This window comes from Amblyomma americanum, chromosome 1 (genome assembly GCF_052857255.1).
Source record: "Amblyomma americanum isolate KBUSLIRL-KWMA chromosome 1, ASM5285725v1, whole genome shotgun sequence".
NCBI lineage: Eukaryota > Metazoa > Arthropoda > Arachnida > Ixodida > Ixodidae > Amblyomma > Amblyomma americanum.
In genome coordinates, this window is record NC_135497.1 from 535,468,682 (window position 1) to 535,488,955 (window position 20,274).

Sequence of the window (20,274 nt, forward strand, 5' to 3'; positions counted from 1 at the left end):
GCCTTGAGTAGTGTGTTGGAATTCTGTATTCTGTCTTCTGTAGTGTGCCCAGGGATCCCAGAACAAGGGGAAAGGGGGGCGGTCGCCCTCCCCTCCTCCCTCCCAACATTTCTATTTCTCCAGAAGGGGAAGCACCCCCCCCCCCCCCCCCCCCGCGCCCTCCGTCTGCAAGGGCTTGCACCCGGATCATATTTTTTGACAACCCTCCAATTCGACGATGTTATTAATGTAAAGAACATTGGGCCTGGGCTAGTTAAGCTTTGTAGGCATTTTTAAAGCATTTTCAAGCCCCGTCATCATGTCCCAACAAAAGATCGCTTCACCCTTGCTCATAAGCAAGGTTTTGGAATGGAAACATATATGCAAAAAAGTTTTTGAATTCAGTCGATCACTGCTTGTGTGTACACTCAGGCCGGAATGAAACCCGAACACGCATATGCCGTACTTTTATACTTTGCTGTGAGATAATTTTTTACATCCAGTTTATGTATACTGAGGTAGACCGGCATATTACCAGAAACATGAATGAGGTTAGTTGTGTGCCGCAGTTGAAAGTTCAAAGGTAAAATATTTTGTTTTTTAGCTAGCGCTGCCCATTACAATTAAAGCTTCTTATGCATTAACAGCCTTTGCACAGTGCATAATTCAAAAGTATAATTAAAAAACTTTAACTTGTATGAGTAAGTGTAACAGGAAATAATTAAATACTAAAAGAACTAAAAGTGTTGCCCCTCATTCAAAAAAAAAAGTTCTGGAGTTCCTGGCCGGGTGTATGATTTGGATGCTTCTCTGATTGCTTCAGTCCTTATATCGACTTTGTCTCGGCCCGTGAGGCAATAAGCACGTAAAACCAAAGGCCTTGTATACTCCCACACCTAATATGGGCCCAATGAAAGAAATACGTAGTTTCACATTTCAGTTTTAAAGGCTGCACGACAAGAAGGCAGTGATAACTTAAATATGATACTCTCCGTACGTTATCTCAACCGCTCGTAAGAGGCCCGGACAAAGGAATGATCACTGTCTTCAACTTTATTTTTTTACTGCGTACACGGACGAGAACTGCTTTGGCGGTGGATGGGGGAGACTCATGTATGCGCCTGTTTTCATAGAAGGAAAAGCTTAGAGAGGATAGTGGTTAGTGGATAGTATCATAGAGGATAGTGGTTATAAAACGCAAGAACAACATATATCATGAAGCTTACAACATTGGTTGCCAGCACTACACTGAGAAGTACCTGCCTCAGACTACTTGCTTCAATCTAATATGCATTCACTCAGGAAAACTATGTCGTGTAATGCAAAAAATCTCTTGCAAACAAACTAAATAACTGCCACTTTTCTAACATATCCGAAAATAATTTTAGCTAAACAACTAAGTCATAAAAACTAACAATGTTCGCTATATGGTGTTTATACCTGCTCAACCTTTATTTCATACTCATTTTAAACTACACTTCACAAGTAGCAGGTGTAATCGGCCCAATATTGGATATGTGTCGTCTTATACCGGGCCTATAAAGGACCAGACTAAAACCATCCACTTGAAATATTACGCCGATTACCAGTGCTGCCTGGGTTCCTTACACCGATTTTCGCGGCACCATGACTATAATCAGAAGTCGTTCTCGTCTTCGCTTATAGTATTGCTCGAATAATAATTGCCGCCCTCTTGAGTCACATTGACTGGCTGTTTGTGCAGTTAAAATCTTGTTTGAGCTGTTACCACATGTTCTGCCGACTTGGCAATCTTTGTTTGTAGATTCATCTCTACTGAATTAGTCAGTTTGGCTTTATGATTTCTTACTTCTTTCTGGCTGAGCTTCATAACAGAAGGAGCGAAAGCGACAGCCAAAACAAAGAAAAAGAAATGCAGGCTTCCGCATTTTTCGTTCTTTATGCTTTACGTCTTTGCGTTAACCACAGTCTCAGATTTGTAGCCTTTCGCTAGTGAATGAGTAAATGGTATACATCACTAATACACTGTGATTTGCTTGATGAGAAATCATATATAAACTAACGTGTTGTATGCAAAATTAAATTATCATTGACAAGCATATCAAAATGATGCATGCTACATTGTTTCCTGAGTGATTTCTGTGTCCTTTTATTTAAGGCTTTTCATTTATAACCTTAGAGGCTAAAATATCGTTTCTGCTAGCGCAATCTCTTTCTTCCCAAGGAATCGGAATTTTTCTGTGCAGCTTAGTCTTGCTTTATTTATTTGCGCATCGCCTTCACACGAATACAGCAGAAGGCTGTAATCCCAAGAACAATGAGGTGAACTGCAGCAGTGGGCGTCGCACTTCGCCGCCGCACGCACCGATCTCAAGAGAAAACAAGCGGGCTGTTTCTCAATGGTGCTAAAGTAGCGCTGACAACTACTGCCCTACAGGCCTCTCTGCAGATTTATCGGGCCCACCTACTCTGGCTAGCCGAAGCCAGCGTTGCTCCTAATTATTTCAGAAAGTAAACCCGGGAGGCTATTATGAAGGGATTTGTAATGGCCACTCGCCATCGCATTCCTTTTCTGGAAGGCAAGTTTGTAGCTGCGACTTTGGAGTCCTTTCGGAGCCCTATGAACCCTTCTTCAGTACGTAGCGGATCCCTACATCAGCCGCCAGGCGAAGCGCGTTGGCCCTGTTGGCTCGCCTCAGCTCCCTGGCATATTTCTTTCGAAAATGGAGCATTTGAGACAAAAACAAAGAATCATGCTCCCCATTATGAGTAAACTCAGGAATGCCGCCAGTTGACCTCCAGATGACTCAGAGAAGGCTGTCAAGGAGCACAATGGTACACACAGAACTTATTCACGTGGCGTCAGTTGTATGGCGCACTTATGCAGTTAACCATGGCGCGCAGGAAGATCGCGATCCTATCCAATGACCCCGCCTACAGTGTTCTAGAAGGCATTATAGTGGAAAGAGCGAAGTGAGCTTCGGTGGCAGGTGCTGAAGCAGAAAAGAAAGCACTGGGGCGCGCCGGGCGCTGCCGTCGAATACTGGAGGAATAAAACTAGCCGTTTGAAATTCAAACTGAAATTGAAATTTATTGAAATTCAGGCAAAACACAATTTGTCCAGCTAAAGAGGGCTAAAGGTGACCCATGAGGTCACCTGACTAGGCCCTAAACACCGTGCATTCATACAGCACAGTGTGGACATGAAAGGCATTTCAACAAAATTGTCCAAAAATATCGTGAGCTGCAGAAGACAGAACACACAAAAACCATTTCGCCCAAATTCTGCAGGAATACCATATGATTCCACATACAGCAATTAAAAAAAGATTTGAAAAACATACCCTTGTTACAAGTCAAAGAAATTAAAAACAAAACGACAAATGTGTTCCCTTGACAAAACAAAGATAACCAGAATAGAGGGAATCGCCTGGAACACAGCAGTAAATATACTTGGCACTGCTGTTCCTACAAACATAGTCGGGATTATAGGCAAGTCAAGATAAAATCCTTTGCGTGCTTTCGGAAAGCATGCAGAGAGGAACAGTTTTCCATGATGCCCAACAAATCAGGATGAAGGTTCAACAGGTTAGGAATAAGCCAACTGAATAATTGCTTTCCATAGTTGGTCCTACATTTAGATTTTATAAAAACAGTTTCCTAAATTCGTATACTTCAATATGAATAGTTTTGGATCACTTTTAAAATCGAAATAGGCATTCTCTGACAAACGCAACTTATAAAATAATTTAATATCCAAGATTCTATTTTGCATAAAATATAACGATGTTGAATCGCGTACCGGTAAGTTTTCAATGAAACGGACACCTTTCTTCTGTAATAAATATAGGCTTTCCATGTCTGACCTACCAGTAGTGCCCCATACAAGCAAACAGCAATGAAGCCACGGGTGAACGGTATTGAAGTAGAGCTCACGTCGTAAATAACGAGGCAACAGCAGACGGAACCTGTTAAGCACGCCAATTCAATGTGCAACATTGCGTTTAATAAAGCGGACATGACAAGACCAGCGAAGGTTTTCGTTAAACCAGAGGCCTAAAATTTTGATATCTGAAACTCGTTCTAGCGGTCGCGATTGAAATGTCACTTCATTACTGATATAAACTGGTCTGTTAACAGAACTAAAAACCATGTACTATGCTTTACCAACATATAACGAAAGCTCATTTGCAACAAGCCAGTCAGATAGATTTCTAAGCCATAAATTTAGACACCGAATTAAGGAACCTAAATTATGTGCAGTAAAAGATACACTAGCATCGTGAGCATAAAGGATAGAGGAAGGAGTATGTGGGATAGATACAATGTCGTTGATATACAGGAGAACAGGGTAGGTCCTAAGATTGAGCCCTGAGGAACACCGAATTTGATAAACTCTGGATCGGACGTAGCATTAAAGGGACACTGAGGAGAACTCTATGAATTTTTTTTGTTAGCAAAATCTGATAGTTCGGCATTTCATGGTTTTGTTGCCGCTTGTCCGGGCGCGAAATGTGCATTTATTTCAAAGAAATTTGGATTCGAAGTTGAAAAAGTTTTTCCCGCCCCTCTGATTCAAACTCAGGGAACTCTTATGACGCCACGGCAACTCTTATGACGTCACAGAACGGAGTCACGTGTATCGTGACGTAACGCAGACTCCGTGATTTCTGCCTTCTAGCGGTGCGGTGTGCAACCTTCTTTTGCAAGCCTCAGAGATTCGTGACGTCCATGAAGTAAAGAAAATTCCTCCAAGGTGGCGCCTCTTGTCCTAGGAAGTCATCACGCTTGTACTTGCGAGATTGGCCTGTGGCGGCGATACCTGTATTTTGGTTCTTGCTAATTTCTACATTACAAGAGCTTTGTTTTCATGAAGAGTGGCGTTTTTGTGATCAGGAGCTGCTATTCTATGGATACAAGCCAACTTCAATTTCTCCTCAGTGTCCCTTTAATAACTAAAACATACTAAGAACGACCTGACAGGTTGTTTTCTAATAATTTAAGTGAGATGCTTCGTATTCCATAATACGGCAACTTGCTAAGAAGTACATTACGCTTAATTGAATCAAACGATTTGCTGAATTCTAGAAAGACGCCTTATGTGTACCGCCGAATATCGCTCAGCTCTATTGCTTGCAAATTAATCGAGCATATTATACTCGAATACTTTAACAGTTTTTTAGACACGAATGAAATAATTAGAAACAGGCAACATGGCAACGTTTTTCCACAGCTACACAACTAATTGATTCCGTACATAATCGAACAAAAGCTCTCGACAGTGGCGGTCAAGAAGATATATTATTTATGGATTTCTCTAAGGCGTTTGATAGGGTTCATCACTTTAAATTAATAACTAAAATGAAAGAAATAGGCATCCCTTCCCATATCTTCGCTTGGGTTATGTCTTATTTACAAAATCGAAAACAATATGTGTAAATTGATGGAACTGCTCCCGCTTACTAGATGTTCATTCAGGTTTTCCTCAGGGCTCATTCTTGGGGCCTATTTTATTTAGTATTTACATTAAAGACCTGTTAGGTGTTCTAGAACTGAGCACGTCGGCCAGGTTATTCCCCGATGACCGCATTATTTTCAAAAGTATTCATTCTGTATCCGATCAACTTGTCCTAAATTCGAACTTGCAGCTTCTTGCAGACTGGTGAAATAAGGGGGATATGACAATTAATTATGACAAAACCGTTTATTTATGTGCTACGAATAAGATCAACCAAATGAAATTTACGTTTGGCATCGGGGACAACATAATTAGTCAAGTGGAAGAATACGGATACCTGGGCGTGACTTTAACATATTATCTTAAATGGTTATCTCATTTTTCCAACATCTGCTCCTTTGCAAGGAAAAGGATAGGCTTCTTAAAACATAATTTAGGCAATTTTTCAAGCGTAATCGCGTACAAATCGATTGTTATACCTATTCTTTAATACGAGAGCATAGCAAGGGACACACACACCAGAATCAACATATAAAAATTAATAAATATCCAGAGATTAGCAGTAAGGTTCATATATAACAGGTATAAGCGGAGGGACTCTCCGTCTGCCATGTCACATCAGGTATTTTTTGAGCCATTGGCTGGAAGAAGAAAGGTTGCCCGGCTGCGTTCTTTTTCTCAATCCTTCTATTTTCAAAAACTAGGCATTCAGCGACAGGACTACTTCGAGAGGGACACAACCTGACCTTCACGACATAAACATATTCGTAGCATCAAGCCAATATTTGCCAACACAAATTTGTACAAATATTCATTTTTCCCCCCAAAAATATCCGACTACATAACTCACTGTATAGTTAGAAATGATGATTATTTATTAACCGCGCATAGTGTGCTTCTTTGTCGATGTGCCTGTCTTTGGGGCATGTGCTCTCACAAAGTGCATTTGCTTTGTAGCCTTGTTTATTTTTATTATTATGTTTTCTTGTTGTAAATTGTAACTTCACCATTGTTGCTGATACTAAGGCATAGTGCTTACTAACAAATGTAGCACCCTCTCTTGCTTGGGCGGATTCGGTCTCCGGTATTCTATAAATAAATAAAATAAATAAATGAATGATTCTATACGCTTTAGAAGAAGTTTGAAGTTTTTTGAGGTAATACATATTTCTTGCCCTTGAGGCAGGGCAAAAGGAGGTAATACATCATCCTGACTAGGCCCTGGCCTCAGAGGGCACCGACGGTGCAGCAACAGTGGCGCGTCAGCAGTTGCTCTCCCCAACAACAGTTATACAAGCACACGCAACATTATCCAGAATATTGCAGTGTGTCAAAACGTACATACGAAAAACATAATGTAACAGTGCTATGCAAAAAGCAAAAGGGAAGTAAAAAAAGTTGGTTTGTAAATTTAAAGCCAATCGGTGAGAAGAATGCTTTGTTCAGGGTGGGAGTAAGAAGTGAAAAGAAAAAAGAAAGAAGATCACAAAACCGCGCATCACAAAAATCATGGAGACAGTAATATGAAATTCCAGCATTCACGCTTAAATTTGCGAGCTGTTTTACATTTACTTGCCACATCAATCAATTTAGGTTGAGCATTACAGATTAGCATGATTTGATATTCCACAGTTTCCTTTCTATAACTGGTACGAAGACGCTCTACTACAACTGAGGGTTTTTCGCAAAACGTAACTTGTATCTCTGCTAAAATATTGACTATAGAAGCTGTTGTAGTCCGGTGTTATTTTTGTGTGTACAAGAAGGCATAATCTGATAGCGTAGGAGATTGTAACAGATGGTATAGCAAGCTGCTTCATTAGTTCACCTGCGCTGAAGTAGGTTCTGGAGGGCACCAATAATCGAAGGGCTTTACGTTGGAGCGCTAAAAATTTTTCCATTTTAGTTCGGCCGCAGGTGCCCCAAGCTAATAAACAGTAGTTGAAATATGAATGAACAAGTGAAAAGTACATTTTTTTCTTGAACCAAGTGGGTAGAAGATAACGAAGTCTATATACCATGTCTATAGACCGTGCTGCTTTTACACGAACCTTGTTTATGTGATCAGACCAGCTTAGATTTCTGTGAAAAGTGACGCCAAGAAATAAATGGCTGTCCACTTGTTCTAGAGTAGTCGACGCGTAGCACAGTGTGATATCATAACCAGTCGGCTTATTTTTGGCACGGAAAAGAATAAATTTTGTTTTCTTTGTATTCAGTTGAAGTTTGTTTAAATACAACCAGGTATTTAGTTCTTGTAGCCAAGCTTTTGACTTTACTTCTATTTCTTTAAGATTAGCGCAAGAGAAAAAACATTAGTGTCATCGGCATATAACACAATCTGTTGAGTCGTTGGAATGTTAACAATGTTATTTATGTAGAGTATAAAAAACAAGGGACCTACTATTGATCCTTGTGGCACGCCGTATTTAATAAGTTGCATGTCAGATTGAGAACCATGTAATACACAAAACTGAAATCTTGAGCTGAGGTAGTTACGAATAAAGGCTATTCCCCTAATACCGTATACATCAAGCTTCTTAATCATTATGTGATGCTTAATAGAGTCGAACGCTTTACGGAAGTCTAAGAAAATTCTAACAAGTTGATCTTCGATATTTTTGATAATTTTATCTTTTGTTAGTAGTAATGCCTTTTCCGTCGAATTTGCTTTCTGAAAACCGTACTGATGCTCTGAAATTACATGATTCAATAGAAGGAAGTCATTTAAACGCTTGTATATGATTCGCTCCGCTACTTTAGAGAAAAGCGGCAGGACCGAAATGGGTCTATAGTTATTTAGGTCATTATACGTACCTCCCTTATGAATTAGAACAACGCGGGCTATTTTAATCTTGTCAGGAAATATATAAGATTTAAGCAGGCGTTTACAGATATACGTCAGTGGCTCAGATAAGATATGCGAAGCGACATTCATCGGCGCGGCATTTATTCCATCATAGCCGGCTGCTGATCTATTGTCGAGTAAGCACAGTATAGCATTTACTTCTTCGGGAGAGGTAGGGGCAAGAAAAATTGAAACAGGAATATGTATGCTCTTATACTCTTCTAAAGTACTACAGAGACACGGAGGAGGCGCCGAGTATCCTCCGCCTGCTTCCACAAAATGAGTGTTGATTATATCTGCTAACGGTTTACCGCAATAGCGTGTGCCATCTATTTCTAATTCATGTGGTATGGCAGTAGCGTTATTTCCCGTCAGCTCACAAAACGTTCTCTAAGCTCTCTGAGGGTTACACAGAGTTGTCAAATCTGCGTTGGTAATATTCAGATTTTGCCTTCTTTAGGTCCCCACTCAATCTATTTCGAAGTTTCTTGAATTCTTGTAATATCTGACTGTCTGTTGTTCGTAGGAACTGGTTAAACAGCCAATCCTTGTATTTTATACGCTTGTAGACCTCAGTTGTAACCCATGGCTTCCTCGCCTTTTTATGCCTAGTGATAGGGATCTCTGGAAACGCGGCATTATAATTGGCTTGTACCTTGGCAATCAGCTTATGATAAGAACAAGAAGGATTTGGTTCTGTATAAACATCGGTCTATTGGACATTTTCGAGTAATGAAAGAAACAAACCTATGTCTTTTTTGTTTATCAGTTGTTTGGTATAGGCTGGTGTTTCGGCATGTCTGTGGGTTAGAAATACAGCAAATATTGGCATATGATCACTAACATCTGAATCGAGTACCCCAGAGCACGTATTAAACTTCAGAAAATTAGTAAAGCAAAGGTCAGTCATAGTCTTTGAATTTAAAGATATTCTTTTAGGCTCTTCAATAAGATTTTCGCAGCCATTTGCAAGCATGACTTCCAATAATTGAACACTTGCATTGTTACTGGAGAGACAATCGATGTTAAAATCCCCTGATATTATTATGTTTCTGTGCATGTTTACAAACTGTAGGACATAATCAATGTAATTAAAAAGGCTTGTAAGGGTTTTTATGTACGAGTGCTAAAGACTCAAAATCATCACATATGCATGTAAGGTAAGTTTGACATTCAAAGGAACAACCATCCCGGATGTAGACAGATACGCCTCCACCACGCTTATGTGCGCGATAAATAGATTTATGCGTGTACCCTGCTAAACAGTAAACATCTGCACTGTTGGTGAACCAGGTTTCCGTAAGCGCTAGAAAATCAAAGTTATAGTTCAGCTCGCAAAGAAAGCCTTCAACCTGTTCTAGTTTATTCGGTAGACTTCTTGCGTTCATATGAATTATAGAAACTCCTTTTGCTAAAAACAATTTTTCAGTGTAAACTAAATTAGTGAAAGACTGTATGGTATGATAAGACATTTTGCTTGAGTAACCAACCCATACTCACACCAGGAAAGTGCACAAATTTATACAATCTTGTCCAGATCACTTTCTGTTGCAATGCGAATGGCGCGTGAGCGAGGCTGATTACGAGCAAAAATCTTGCCGCCAGACCTCCACACAAGCTGGTAGCAGTTTTCTTTGGCCCTTTCTTTTGCAAGGCGCCGCAACCTTCCGTTCATCGGCGTCAAGTACTCATAAAATCGAACTGACAGCTCTGCATCTTCAAGTTGCTTTCGCGCCTTTGAACAATTGTGCCTGTAGGTTCTGTGTAGCAAAATCTAACAATGATAACGTGTGCGTAGCCATCTTTCTCAGGCAAGCGGTGTAGTTGTTCCAAAGAGTCGGCAGTTAACTCAGGCAAGTTCACCTGTTTGGCAATGTTATTTATTCGGCCATTAAGTTCTCATTTTCACGAAGAGAAAGCCCATGAATTTCAAGATTCTGCTGTCGGCTGTACTGTTCTAGTTCATTTATGTCCTGTTTAGTTTTTTGGACATTTGCCTCTTCACGGTACTGTTAGACCGCTTCTACACGACGGCGCAGGTCGCCAATTTCCTTGTCTTGTCTAGTTGAGGTGTTCTTAAGCTCATCGTAATCATCAGGTAAATGCTGAACAGATTTTTCAATGCTTAGCACGGTTTCCTGCAAGTACATCAGCTTCTCCAGCTTGGCATCAAGGACAAGAATGTGAGACAATTTTTTGTTTATCTGTTCCAATTCAGTCCTAAAGTGTTCAGTCATGGCTGGCGAGCCCGATGCATCCGAGGAAAGCGTAGCCAGTTTACAGTCCACACATTTCAACAACTTTTTAGTAGTCTCTTTCATCTTTCCGAATGATCGTGCGCTGACGCCACTGCATTTTCCAATATGAAATTTGCAATCACACTCACAGCATGTCATGGGGGTGTCTTTGTCTGCAATATCTTTACCGCATGACGAACATTTTTCAGTAGGAGCCATTTCAAGATAGCACCAAGCGATAGCAACAAAACATAAAAAATGGAAATACCAACAGCAGCAGCAGCAGTGGCGACAAAAATGTATGCATAAACTGTGAATAAATTGTAAGCACTAACCTGCAAAAGTTTGAGGATCAATTTTAGGTGAAAGGCGACAAAGAAGTTGCCGCCACTGCTGCTGCACGGAGAATGAAGTCAGGAGCCGTCTGTCGCTTCTTTAGTAGTACGGGATACGCAACGGGTGGGGTCACGGGACAATCCACGTGATAGCTGCGAGGTGATAGCGCCCGTCCTGTGCACTTCGTCCTGTGTCCTTGTTTTGTTGTAGCGCTATAAAGAACTTCGAGAAACTATGCTTCACCAACTAGCCCCACAACCTGTTTTGTTAAGTGAACTTGTGGAAGCGCGTGGCGATGATAACCAATTTCGGTGGCGACGGCATTCTGCAAAAGTTTGAGGATCAATTTTAGGTGAAAGGCAACAGAGAAGTTGCCGCCACTGCTGCTGCACGCAGAGTGAGTTAATCTTCAATACTAAGCAACGCAGATTCAGTTGATTTCCTCTTTTGAAATCCGTACTGGCTAGGGCTGCATTCTGCGACTTTGTGCGTTGCCCTTGGAAAAGGGTGGTGATTTAAGCTCGTTTCGGCAATAATACAGGATAAGAGAGGGTCTTAGAGACAAAAAAAAACCCCAAAAAGTCTACAAAACGTGAGGCGAGCACCGCACAGATATGATACCGGTTCACACCCAGCCGGCCGCGAACACGTCGCCTGAGCGGGGCACCCTGAGGATGCATTGCCAGCTAAGCTTTCCTTGTCACAAATGGTGTATCGCTGTGTATGCCTAGGGTGAGCGCACTGCAGAGCAAGTAAGTCGTCAGCGAAAGCGCACAAAGTTGACAAAGAATTGCAAGCGTTAAGCAGTGAAGCTTGAAAAGGAAGTGAACGAGGAATGGTTAAAGGGAGTTGAAACCGCTCGGCAAAAGCGCGGGAAGACGCTAAAGCAAGAGCTGGAAGGCGTGGAAGAAGAATAAAAGGAGCGAGCGGGAGGTGTGGAGAAATCTAAAGTGAAAGGTTTGGTTCGGCTTTATGTAGTTTAACATCCCAAAGCGACTCAGGTTGCTAGGGACGCCGTAGTGGTGGGCTAAGGATAATCTCGACCTCCTGGTGTTCTTTAACGTGAACTGACACGCCTTGTCTAGGATCAAACCCACGTCTTTGAGGTCAGCAGCCGAGCATTACATCCACTGCCACCGCGGTGGCGAAAGTGAAGGGAAGCGCGGAAGAAAATACAATAAAGCAAATGGTCATTAAGCAGCAAAAAAAGGCGATAAATAAAATTATGGGACGTGAACAGATTAAAAACTAAAGTCCGACAACCATCGGTTCCTGGAAAGAAACGAATTCTGTGAGAATGATGGAGGGAACGATGTTGCCATATAGTCGCTGGCATAAGTATTCTGAAAGGTTTCAGTTATATCTCTGGCGACCAGTATTCATGACCACTGAGCGGTTCTCAAATAACGGCAGGCAGTCGCAATGTCTGCAGTGAACACAATAAAGCATTCGCCGTGGTCACTTTAAATCACTCTTTCCCTCGCTCGAGCATCCCTTTAAATCACTCTGTCCTTCGCTTTGGTACCAGTACAAAGGAAAAATGGGCTACAGTTTTCTGCATGCGTATCATGTGAAGATAAGAGCTGTTATTTTATTTGTGAATATTTCCCGTCTGAGAACGTACGTCGAAGCCCGAAAGGAATGATTTATGAAAAGTTGAAGTTCATTAACTTCAAGAAAATTAGCATTTCTAAAATTGCATTTATTGCGATAGCGAGTACGTTAACTTTAAAATGAAGTTTTTAAAAACACTGATCGCTAAGATACCAAGCATGAATGACATGGAGCTCAATTCTAAGGTCCGAATCAATAGTAAGAACCAAAGCAGGCGCGAGAATTAGAAGAACCAGCAAAACTATGGGCTGGGCCATCATAATTAACGGCGTAACCCATTTAAGTTAACTTGAACAAAGAATACGTGCTGACACTGGGTGGAAATTGCGCACTATAAGGCGATTTGCATGAATGGCCTTCAATTGGAGAATGTAGTGGGCGTCGTACTTCCAGCTGGTGCTACAACTGCCCGTTCCACTAGCCATGAGATGCATAATACAAAGGTAGCTAAAATCATGTAGTAGCGTTAGAGAATACTTTCAGCGCATGATATTTTAGTAACAATATACAATTATCATTAATAAAACTCAATCTCAAAAAGCTGGCGAATTAACATTGCTCAGAAAAAAATCCAGGATCCGATGTCCTGACGGCATAGTTTAAGCACTACCCTATTCCTTCAGGAACTTCTTGAAAAAAAAACTCCAAGAAAAACCAAGCCTCGGAGCTATCTTTCTTTTCACATGAAGCAAACTTGCAGCCAAAATTTGTAGGTTATTGTTCCTCTTCAAGGCAAAATAAAAACAACAATTTCAGGCAACCAGACCGTTATATTCGCTTGTCATACCCGAGCGCAAAACTTAAGACTCTTACGCAGTTTGTGAGTGAACACAAGTCCTGCGTTAACAGAAAGGAGCGCCCGGCAAATTTTGCGGTAGCGGCCGCCATCCCTCTCCTCCCGTTGGCGTCATCACTTAAAAAGCAGGCATTTATTTTGCTTTGAAAAATTCAAAATAATTATCCAGCCCCTGGTAGCCCTGCGCCGCGCGTACCGACGACGCACAGGTTCCTGCTGCGGGAGTGTTCGCCAATGCCGTGGCAACCGCTTCTAGAGCCTCACGGGGAGAGCGCCGCTTTTGCCACTGCAAAGCCTTCTACAACACTGCACCCCCGCCCAAGGAGTGGCGGAGGGGGCTTTTGTAAGGGTGTGTTGCCCGCGACCTATTGCCCTTATGTGCAGCGCCTTCTGGACAGAGAGCAGCCCTCAATCTGGGTTTCGAACTTCGCGATCGTATGGCTGCCAAATCTGATAGTGAAAAGGGTTATAGAATAAGGGATCCCGGTCAACCTTCTGTGGAACTGCAGGAGACGCTAGGCGGGAAATTAAAGTACACGAGCCTTTGTTCAAGTGCGGTGAGGAGTGGGCTACCTCATAAAAATTTCCTTAAATTTTTTGCTGAACAAATTAGACTGGCCCCGCACTGCCTCTCCAACTTGATGCATTCACAGCTTAGGAACCCTAGCCCGAACAACCCACTGTACGGAGACAAAGGCCGGCCTCCCTACTTGCTCATAGACATAGAAGCCTTGATTATGAAATGCCCTAGAGCCTTCATATGACCCCTTTGCACACCGCACCGAGGAAGTGCTGGCTATCCCCCATATGGGAGCTTCGCACCAGTTCGCGTCCTTCTTGTCCTCAATCCTTTTAAAGTTTCACAAAATGAAGCTTTCTGCCCGTGGTGACTTGAAGTGGGGCGGATGCCTGTAAATGCGGGTGTGTCTTCGGCCAGTGACGGCTACCGAGGCACTAAAAATGCTCTATGAGGTGGCTACATTGTTCAGAAAAATTTCCTTGCTCAGGAATGCAGATTCTTGGTCGGGAAAGTGCGAGCGGCGTTTTTTTCCCTCAGCGTCATTCCGAAGAAAGGAATGAAGTGCGGGGAGGGAGTTCAAGTGAAGCCTGTGCTTAATTGGTCCTTGCAAGGATCGAGACGGAAGGTTCAAGTTTCATTATTTTTTCTTTCATGATGAGACAGCACCATATGAGTGTAATTTTCTCAGGGCAGTCTAGCTCACAGAGAAAGAGAGACTAGATGCCATTTTAGGAGAGCATATTTGGACACGAAAGATAAGGACCTCCCACACAGGCGTACATATGCAGATGCATATTACAGAAATGAACGCAGGATGGGTACCCGTTCTAAATGACCTCATTTCTCGAACTCTCTTTCTTTGTGCGTGTGAGCTGGAATGTTCTTCCTGATCATGCTCTGTAGAAAGTGGTTCTTGGATTGAAGGTTGGCTTGAAGGGGGCAGAATAAAAAGAGAAGAAAATGACAAAGATAAAGTAAAACTGCACGCGCAGGCACACACACACAAATGTGCCAGTCACTCAGAACCCAGGCGGTGTTTTACATAGTATTGCAGGTGTTTTCTATAGCATAGTATTTTGAAGGTTCATATACTTGCCCCTTCCTCTTCCGGCGGGACAATGAAGGGACAGAGTGTGTAAACTGAGGCCCGCAGCTGAGGTGCCTCACCCACGAGTATAATACGACGCTTCAGCAACACTTTACTGAGACCTTTCCATCTGGAATCACTGGTTACGGGGAATTACTGTGCGCCTCCGAAGCGCTTCATTCTGGTGTCTACCTTTTGTGTTTTAAGGCGAAAGCCTTTAATGGCTCATACTCGCGGCCACGAGCCTGTCCATCCGTCCGTTACGCTCTTCAGCAACTCGATAACAAAAATAATCCTCGTGCATGGTGGGATTCGAACCACCATCCGTCCGTTCCGCCGCCGAGCGTGCTAACGACTACGCTACTCCATGTCAGCGAATATGCAGTTCTCCTTGTCTAGGACATTGGAGAGTGTTTGCGGAAAGGCGTCTAATCCGACGGATGCCTCCCAAACGCCCTCCAGTGTCTGCAGAATTTCACATTCACAAGCAATTGTGTACCTAAGCAGCATCTTAACCACACATCAGTGACACAAGAAGCAAGAAAGCGCTACAGGCTTTCGCTTCACCGCACTTTAGGTCAAAAAAGTGCCCCCCCCCCCCTCCAAGAATTTTTATCCTGTTTTTCGCGCCTTAAAAATTAAGAATTAACCGAAACCAACTAGTTCAAAAGCAAGCTCTCTTAATGACAAAAGTATAAATTTGAAAAACCGGAATATTTTATCTTTTTGCTTCCTACTCTATGTATGCAAGAGTGGGCTTCAAAGAGAGCACGTCCGAAGCAGGAAAGGGGTGTTCTGTGCCACGCTGTTTTAAATGTCCTGAAGATCTTGCAAGCTGCTAGCGACATTCTTTTTCTCCTTTAATGTGGTGTGAACTTTCAGTTGGAAGAGTCCAAGAAAAAGTATTAATATTGTCAGAATTCCTCTACGTGCAGCGCCTCACACTTTAGCAACTTCGCGTTCACCAGGCGTCTCTCATTGTGGCCACACAGTCCACTAATTGGAACCCATAGGCGATGCGTTGGAGCTCACTGCTTTTGCCGGAGTTGTCCTTTAAGGCTTCTCTTTTAGGACCAGGACATTGGACGCAATGGGACATTTAACCTACGGAAACACCAGACTCCGACCTCAGCATGCTGCCATCGCAGCGCTCTACAGAACAGAGGAATACTTTTTCTTCTAAGCAGAGAAGGACGCGCGGGCGTTCTTGGGTGAACGAGTGAGGCATGGAATGAGTACAGGTTTCTCAGTCGTGGCTCTTGGTTTTAACCCGGCGCAGTGCCTCCCAGTTTCAACGCGACGGACAACAGCGTGGCGGTGACGGTCCTTGAGGGCGAAGAGGCCAGGTTGGCATGCCCCGCGAGCGGCGTGCCCGACCCGCGGCGGCTCTGGTACCGAGAAGGGCGGCGGCGCGTCTACCCGGGCCCCTCGATGCAGCTGTCGGACGACGGCCGCGTGCTGACGCTGTCCCCGGCACGGCTGCACGACGGTGGAAGGTTCACGTGCGTGGCGTTCAGCGAAGCCGGCACCGCCGAGCTTAACATCACGCTCACAGTCTACGGTGAGTCCCGATGCCGAATATATTTATCGATCGCGGTCAAACTGAGACAAGCGACAAAAGAAATTCACGCACGATAAATGTGATTGATGTGACAGAGTATGCGTTAAGCACTGGTGTTCCCCTCGAACGGAGCAGCGGCTGACGGGTTTAGACCTTGCGAATGGGTGGCATGATCGAGCCCACCAGTCACTGTGTGACAAACCTTATCCTCTCTCCTCTCTCCCCAGTCTGGCATGCCGTACCCTCTCTCCGGTCTCCCAACCCGTCGACTGTGATTGGCGACCGCCGTGTCCCTCTCGTCACCCGTCACAACCCATCCTCTCCTTGTCTGACCTCTCCCTAGTCTCCCCTGAAAGGGGATAGGGGAACATCGCTGTCTCCACTTTGCCTTATGACAGCCGAGGATTCACACAGCAACGACAACGCCGGACACTGCGATAACGGGTGTTCTAATCCTAACGCATCAAGAGTAGAGAAGAACGCATATCAGAAACACAAAAGTGTAGGAAGCAAGGTAAAATAAATTTAATTTTTTGGTTTTCTACCCTCAGGGTGAAATGTGTTACATGAAGAAGAAATTGATACCACTATTGTTGCAAAGAGCATACCCGCGACAAAACGCTTTTCAGCCTCCAAGATTTATTAGGTCCATGGCCGATGTATGGCGCTGCAATCATTCCTCGAGGACAGTGTCATCCTCGAGACGTACCTGGTATTGCTTGTTTCATTTCTGTGAGTCTTCCTCTTGGCCCGTGCTCTCCAATGTGAATGGAAATCATTTTGATGCGTTTCTATCATATCTGATATTTTCATTTTTGCTGCCCATTGTTTCACTTCCAGATCATAGATTCTTCGTTTTTTACCGTTGATTGTAATTAGGATATATCATTGCTTATAGTATAGCCTCATTTTATGTCATTAGGTAATATCATTGCTTATACTGCATTTTTATCTTTTATGTTACCGTTTCTGACGCGCACATTGCATTATTTGTGTTGTAAATTTTGTGTGTTGCAGCGGTGCTTTCTTCAGTGTTCTGCCGCCAGCAACAGTGTTTTTCTTCCATTATGGGAAAAGGAGCAGCCGGCGTCACAATCAAGCACCATGATCTCTTTTATGTCCATGTCAATGAAAAAAAAATGTTAGCTGGGGTTTAAATACTGCTGAACCGGGTTACAGAGCGAAAGCTGTGGTGTATCGGCCAAGTAGACGCGGCTTGGCGTCTGTAACGTTGAGTGCGTTCCGCACACTGTGTAGGCACGCGCCCACCCTGGCAGGTGGCAGTTAAATTAATGGTTGATCCCGAGGAGTTGGTCACCCAATGAAAGCTTCGGGCTACTGCTGCAGTGGCGCGTGTCTGCAACAACGTTGTCAGCGCTAATGTATGCAGCCCCCATCACTCTCAAGCCGCCGTGGTGGCTGAGTGGTTATGGCGCTCGGCTGCTGGCCCAAAAGACGCGGGTTCGTTCCCGGCCGCGGCGGTCGAATTTCGAAGGAGGCAAAATTCTAGAGGCGCGTGTACCGTGCGATGTCAGTGCACGTTAAAGAACCCCAGGTGGTCGAAATTTCCGGAGCCCTTCACTACGGCGTCTCTCATAGCCTGAGTCGCTTTGGGACGTTGAACCCCAATAAACCATAAAACCACATCACTCTCTCCACCGTCATGCGCCTCAAAGCGCGACTGAGGCATCCACTAACCCGGGGTTGCAGCTATACTCGCTTCCTTTCCTCAAAGTCATCGGAGTCTAGAACGTTGACAACGCCAACACCAATGAACAAATGAACACAATGAACCCCGACGGTCTATGAGAAACATAGGCGAGCGCTCGGTACGACCGGCGGCGGCTGAGTGACGTCAGAGTTGTCACATGGTTTCTCCTCGGTTCAAGGTCAAACTAGCGCACACGGCGAAGAAGCTACGGAGGGGAGTAGTAAAGTTTTCGCTTTCAAAGTAGATTCAAAATTTTCCGGGATTCGCAGTGTTAGCTTATTCTTCACAGAAACGCCGTGTTCATTGGCTGCAGTATCGGAGGGGATCATGGTTCCTCACGACTGAGGAACACAATAATTAAAAAAAGCTTCGCAATTATGTCTTTAGATGCCAACTTTCCATAATCTAGTGCAGGATGTTTATCTCAAGTACATCCCGCGCCCTTCGCTGCCATGCTTCGCATTTTGCCACTCACGATACCCTCCTTTATCGGTGTAACTATTACCCTGATGGCAAATGGTTTCTCGTCATTCCACGACATCTGCGATCCCTAATCTTCACCTGTTGCCGCCAAAATATTCAATAGGTGCACTCGCACCCGTTTCCGGTTCTACTGGCATGGCATGTACGACTTCGTCCTCAAGTACTTTCATCCCCTGGCGCCCGGCCTACCAAACCCTTAAGCAACAACTTCATCGCGTCGCTGGTGAGTTGGAGCCACTATCATGTCCGCCTCGCCCCTTCGACCATGTTGCAATCGATTCATACTGTCCCCTGCCGTACAACGCTGCTGGCAACCACTGGGCAATTGTTCCCATTGATCATCTGGCCTTCGCTGCAATCCGTGCTGCTAGAGGTCGTGATGTGTAGTGTCGTTCATTTTGCAGCGTTTCATTTTCCGCCGCGGTGCTCCTCATGAACTCCTCAGTGACCGGGGACGCGTATTCTTGGCTGACGTCGTTAAAGCTTTGCATGCCGTGTGTAGTGTAATTCAACAGCCTTCTACCACTTTCCATCCACAAAGAAATGCTCGAACAGAACGCTTTAGTCTTGCCCTTGGTGACATGTTGGCCATGTAAGTCTTGGTAAAAAGTCTTAAGGCCACGGCGTTCAGCTGCAGATAAATGAGTGTTCCTTGAAAGCTCCGTGTAGAGGACCATTCAAAGCTTAAGTCAAGCAGGAAACTTCTCTACCGCAAGAATAAACCTTTTGCTAGCATTTAAAGGTCATTCAGTCTTCAGTAGTGCCGTAATGGGTCTGTTATGCGGCTGAACCGAAAAACCTTTGGCCTCGAGATATTTGACCAAGACTGCACGTCGCTGCAAACCACACGAACGGCGACCTCGTTCTACTCTATAATGTACACCTATAACACTGATACACAGTCCACCACAGGCTTCTCCCCGTTCTTTCCGCTCTACGTACGGCATCCATCCGCTCCCATCGACACAGTTCTCCCATACTGCCCTGCCTCCTTTGAGTGCACAACTGTCTCTTAAGCTGCCCAGCACGTAGAAGACTGCCGCCAGATCGCAAGGTCGCTCACGAAGATACTCAGGGGTGCCGCTGACACCACCATGACGAAGTTGAAATTGCACCGGGCCTTCACACCCAGTTCACTGGTGTGGCTGTGAATAGCCTCCAGTACTCCCGGCATCTCCGAGAAGCTTATTTCGAAATATCAAGGCCCCTACCGCGTCCTGAAGCGCACATTCCCAGTTAACTACATTATTGAGCCACTCACTCCGTCTGCAGATCTTCACCGCTGTGGCCGCGAGACTGTGCTTGTTCAATGCCTCAAGCCGTGCTGGGACCTGGTTGTATTGTCGGCACCATATGTCGCCGCAATGGCTCCTTTGCTCCGCGGGGCCACTGTGAAGAAGAAGATGCACATTAGCCCAGCCGCACTGCCATCGTTCCGAGCGAGACCCTGCTCAGCCTGGCCGACGGCGGACAACCACTGCTTCACCCCTGCTTCCGTCGTCCTCGGCGTCACCAGAGTAAACCACTGTTACAGGCGTAACGTCAAGAGGCAGGAAGAGGGGATGAAACGCGGCTTTATGACATCCTAGTCGAAATCAATAGGAAGAAATGGGCTTGGGCAGGGCATGTGATGCGAAGGCAAGATAATCGCTGGTCATTAAGGGG

At 44.3% G+C, this 20,274-nt stretch overlaps 1 protein-coding gene across 1 annotated transcript in view; it reads left to right on the forward strand.

Moving 5' to 3' along the window:
• LOC144129205 (hemicentin-1-like) overlaps positions 1-20,274 on the forward strand; it is a 414,526-nt gene that overhangs the window by 169,236 nt on the left and 225,016 nt on the right. Inside the window, exon 14 of the mRNA XM_077663195.1 lies at positions 16,134-16,415. Coding sequence (XP_077519321.1) covers positions 16,134-16,415 — 282 coding nt within the window. The remainder of the gene's footprint in view (positions 1-16,133; positions 16,416-20,274) is intronic.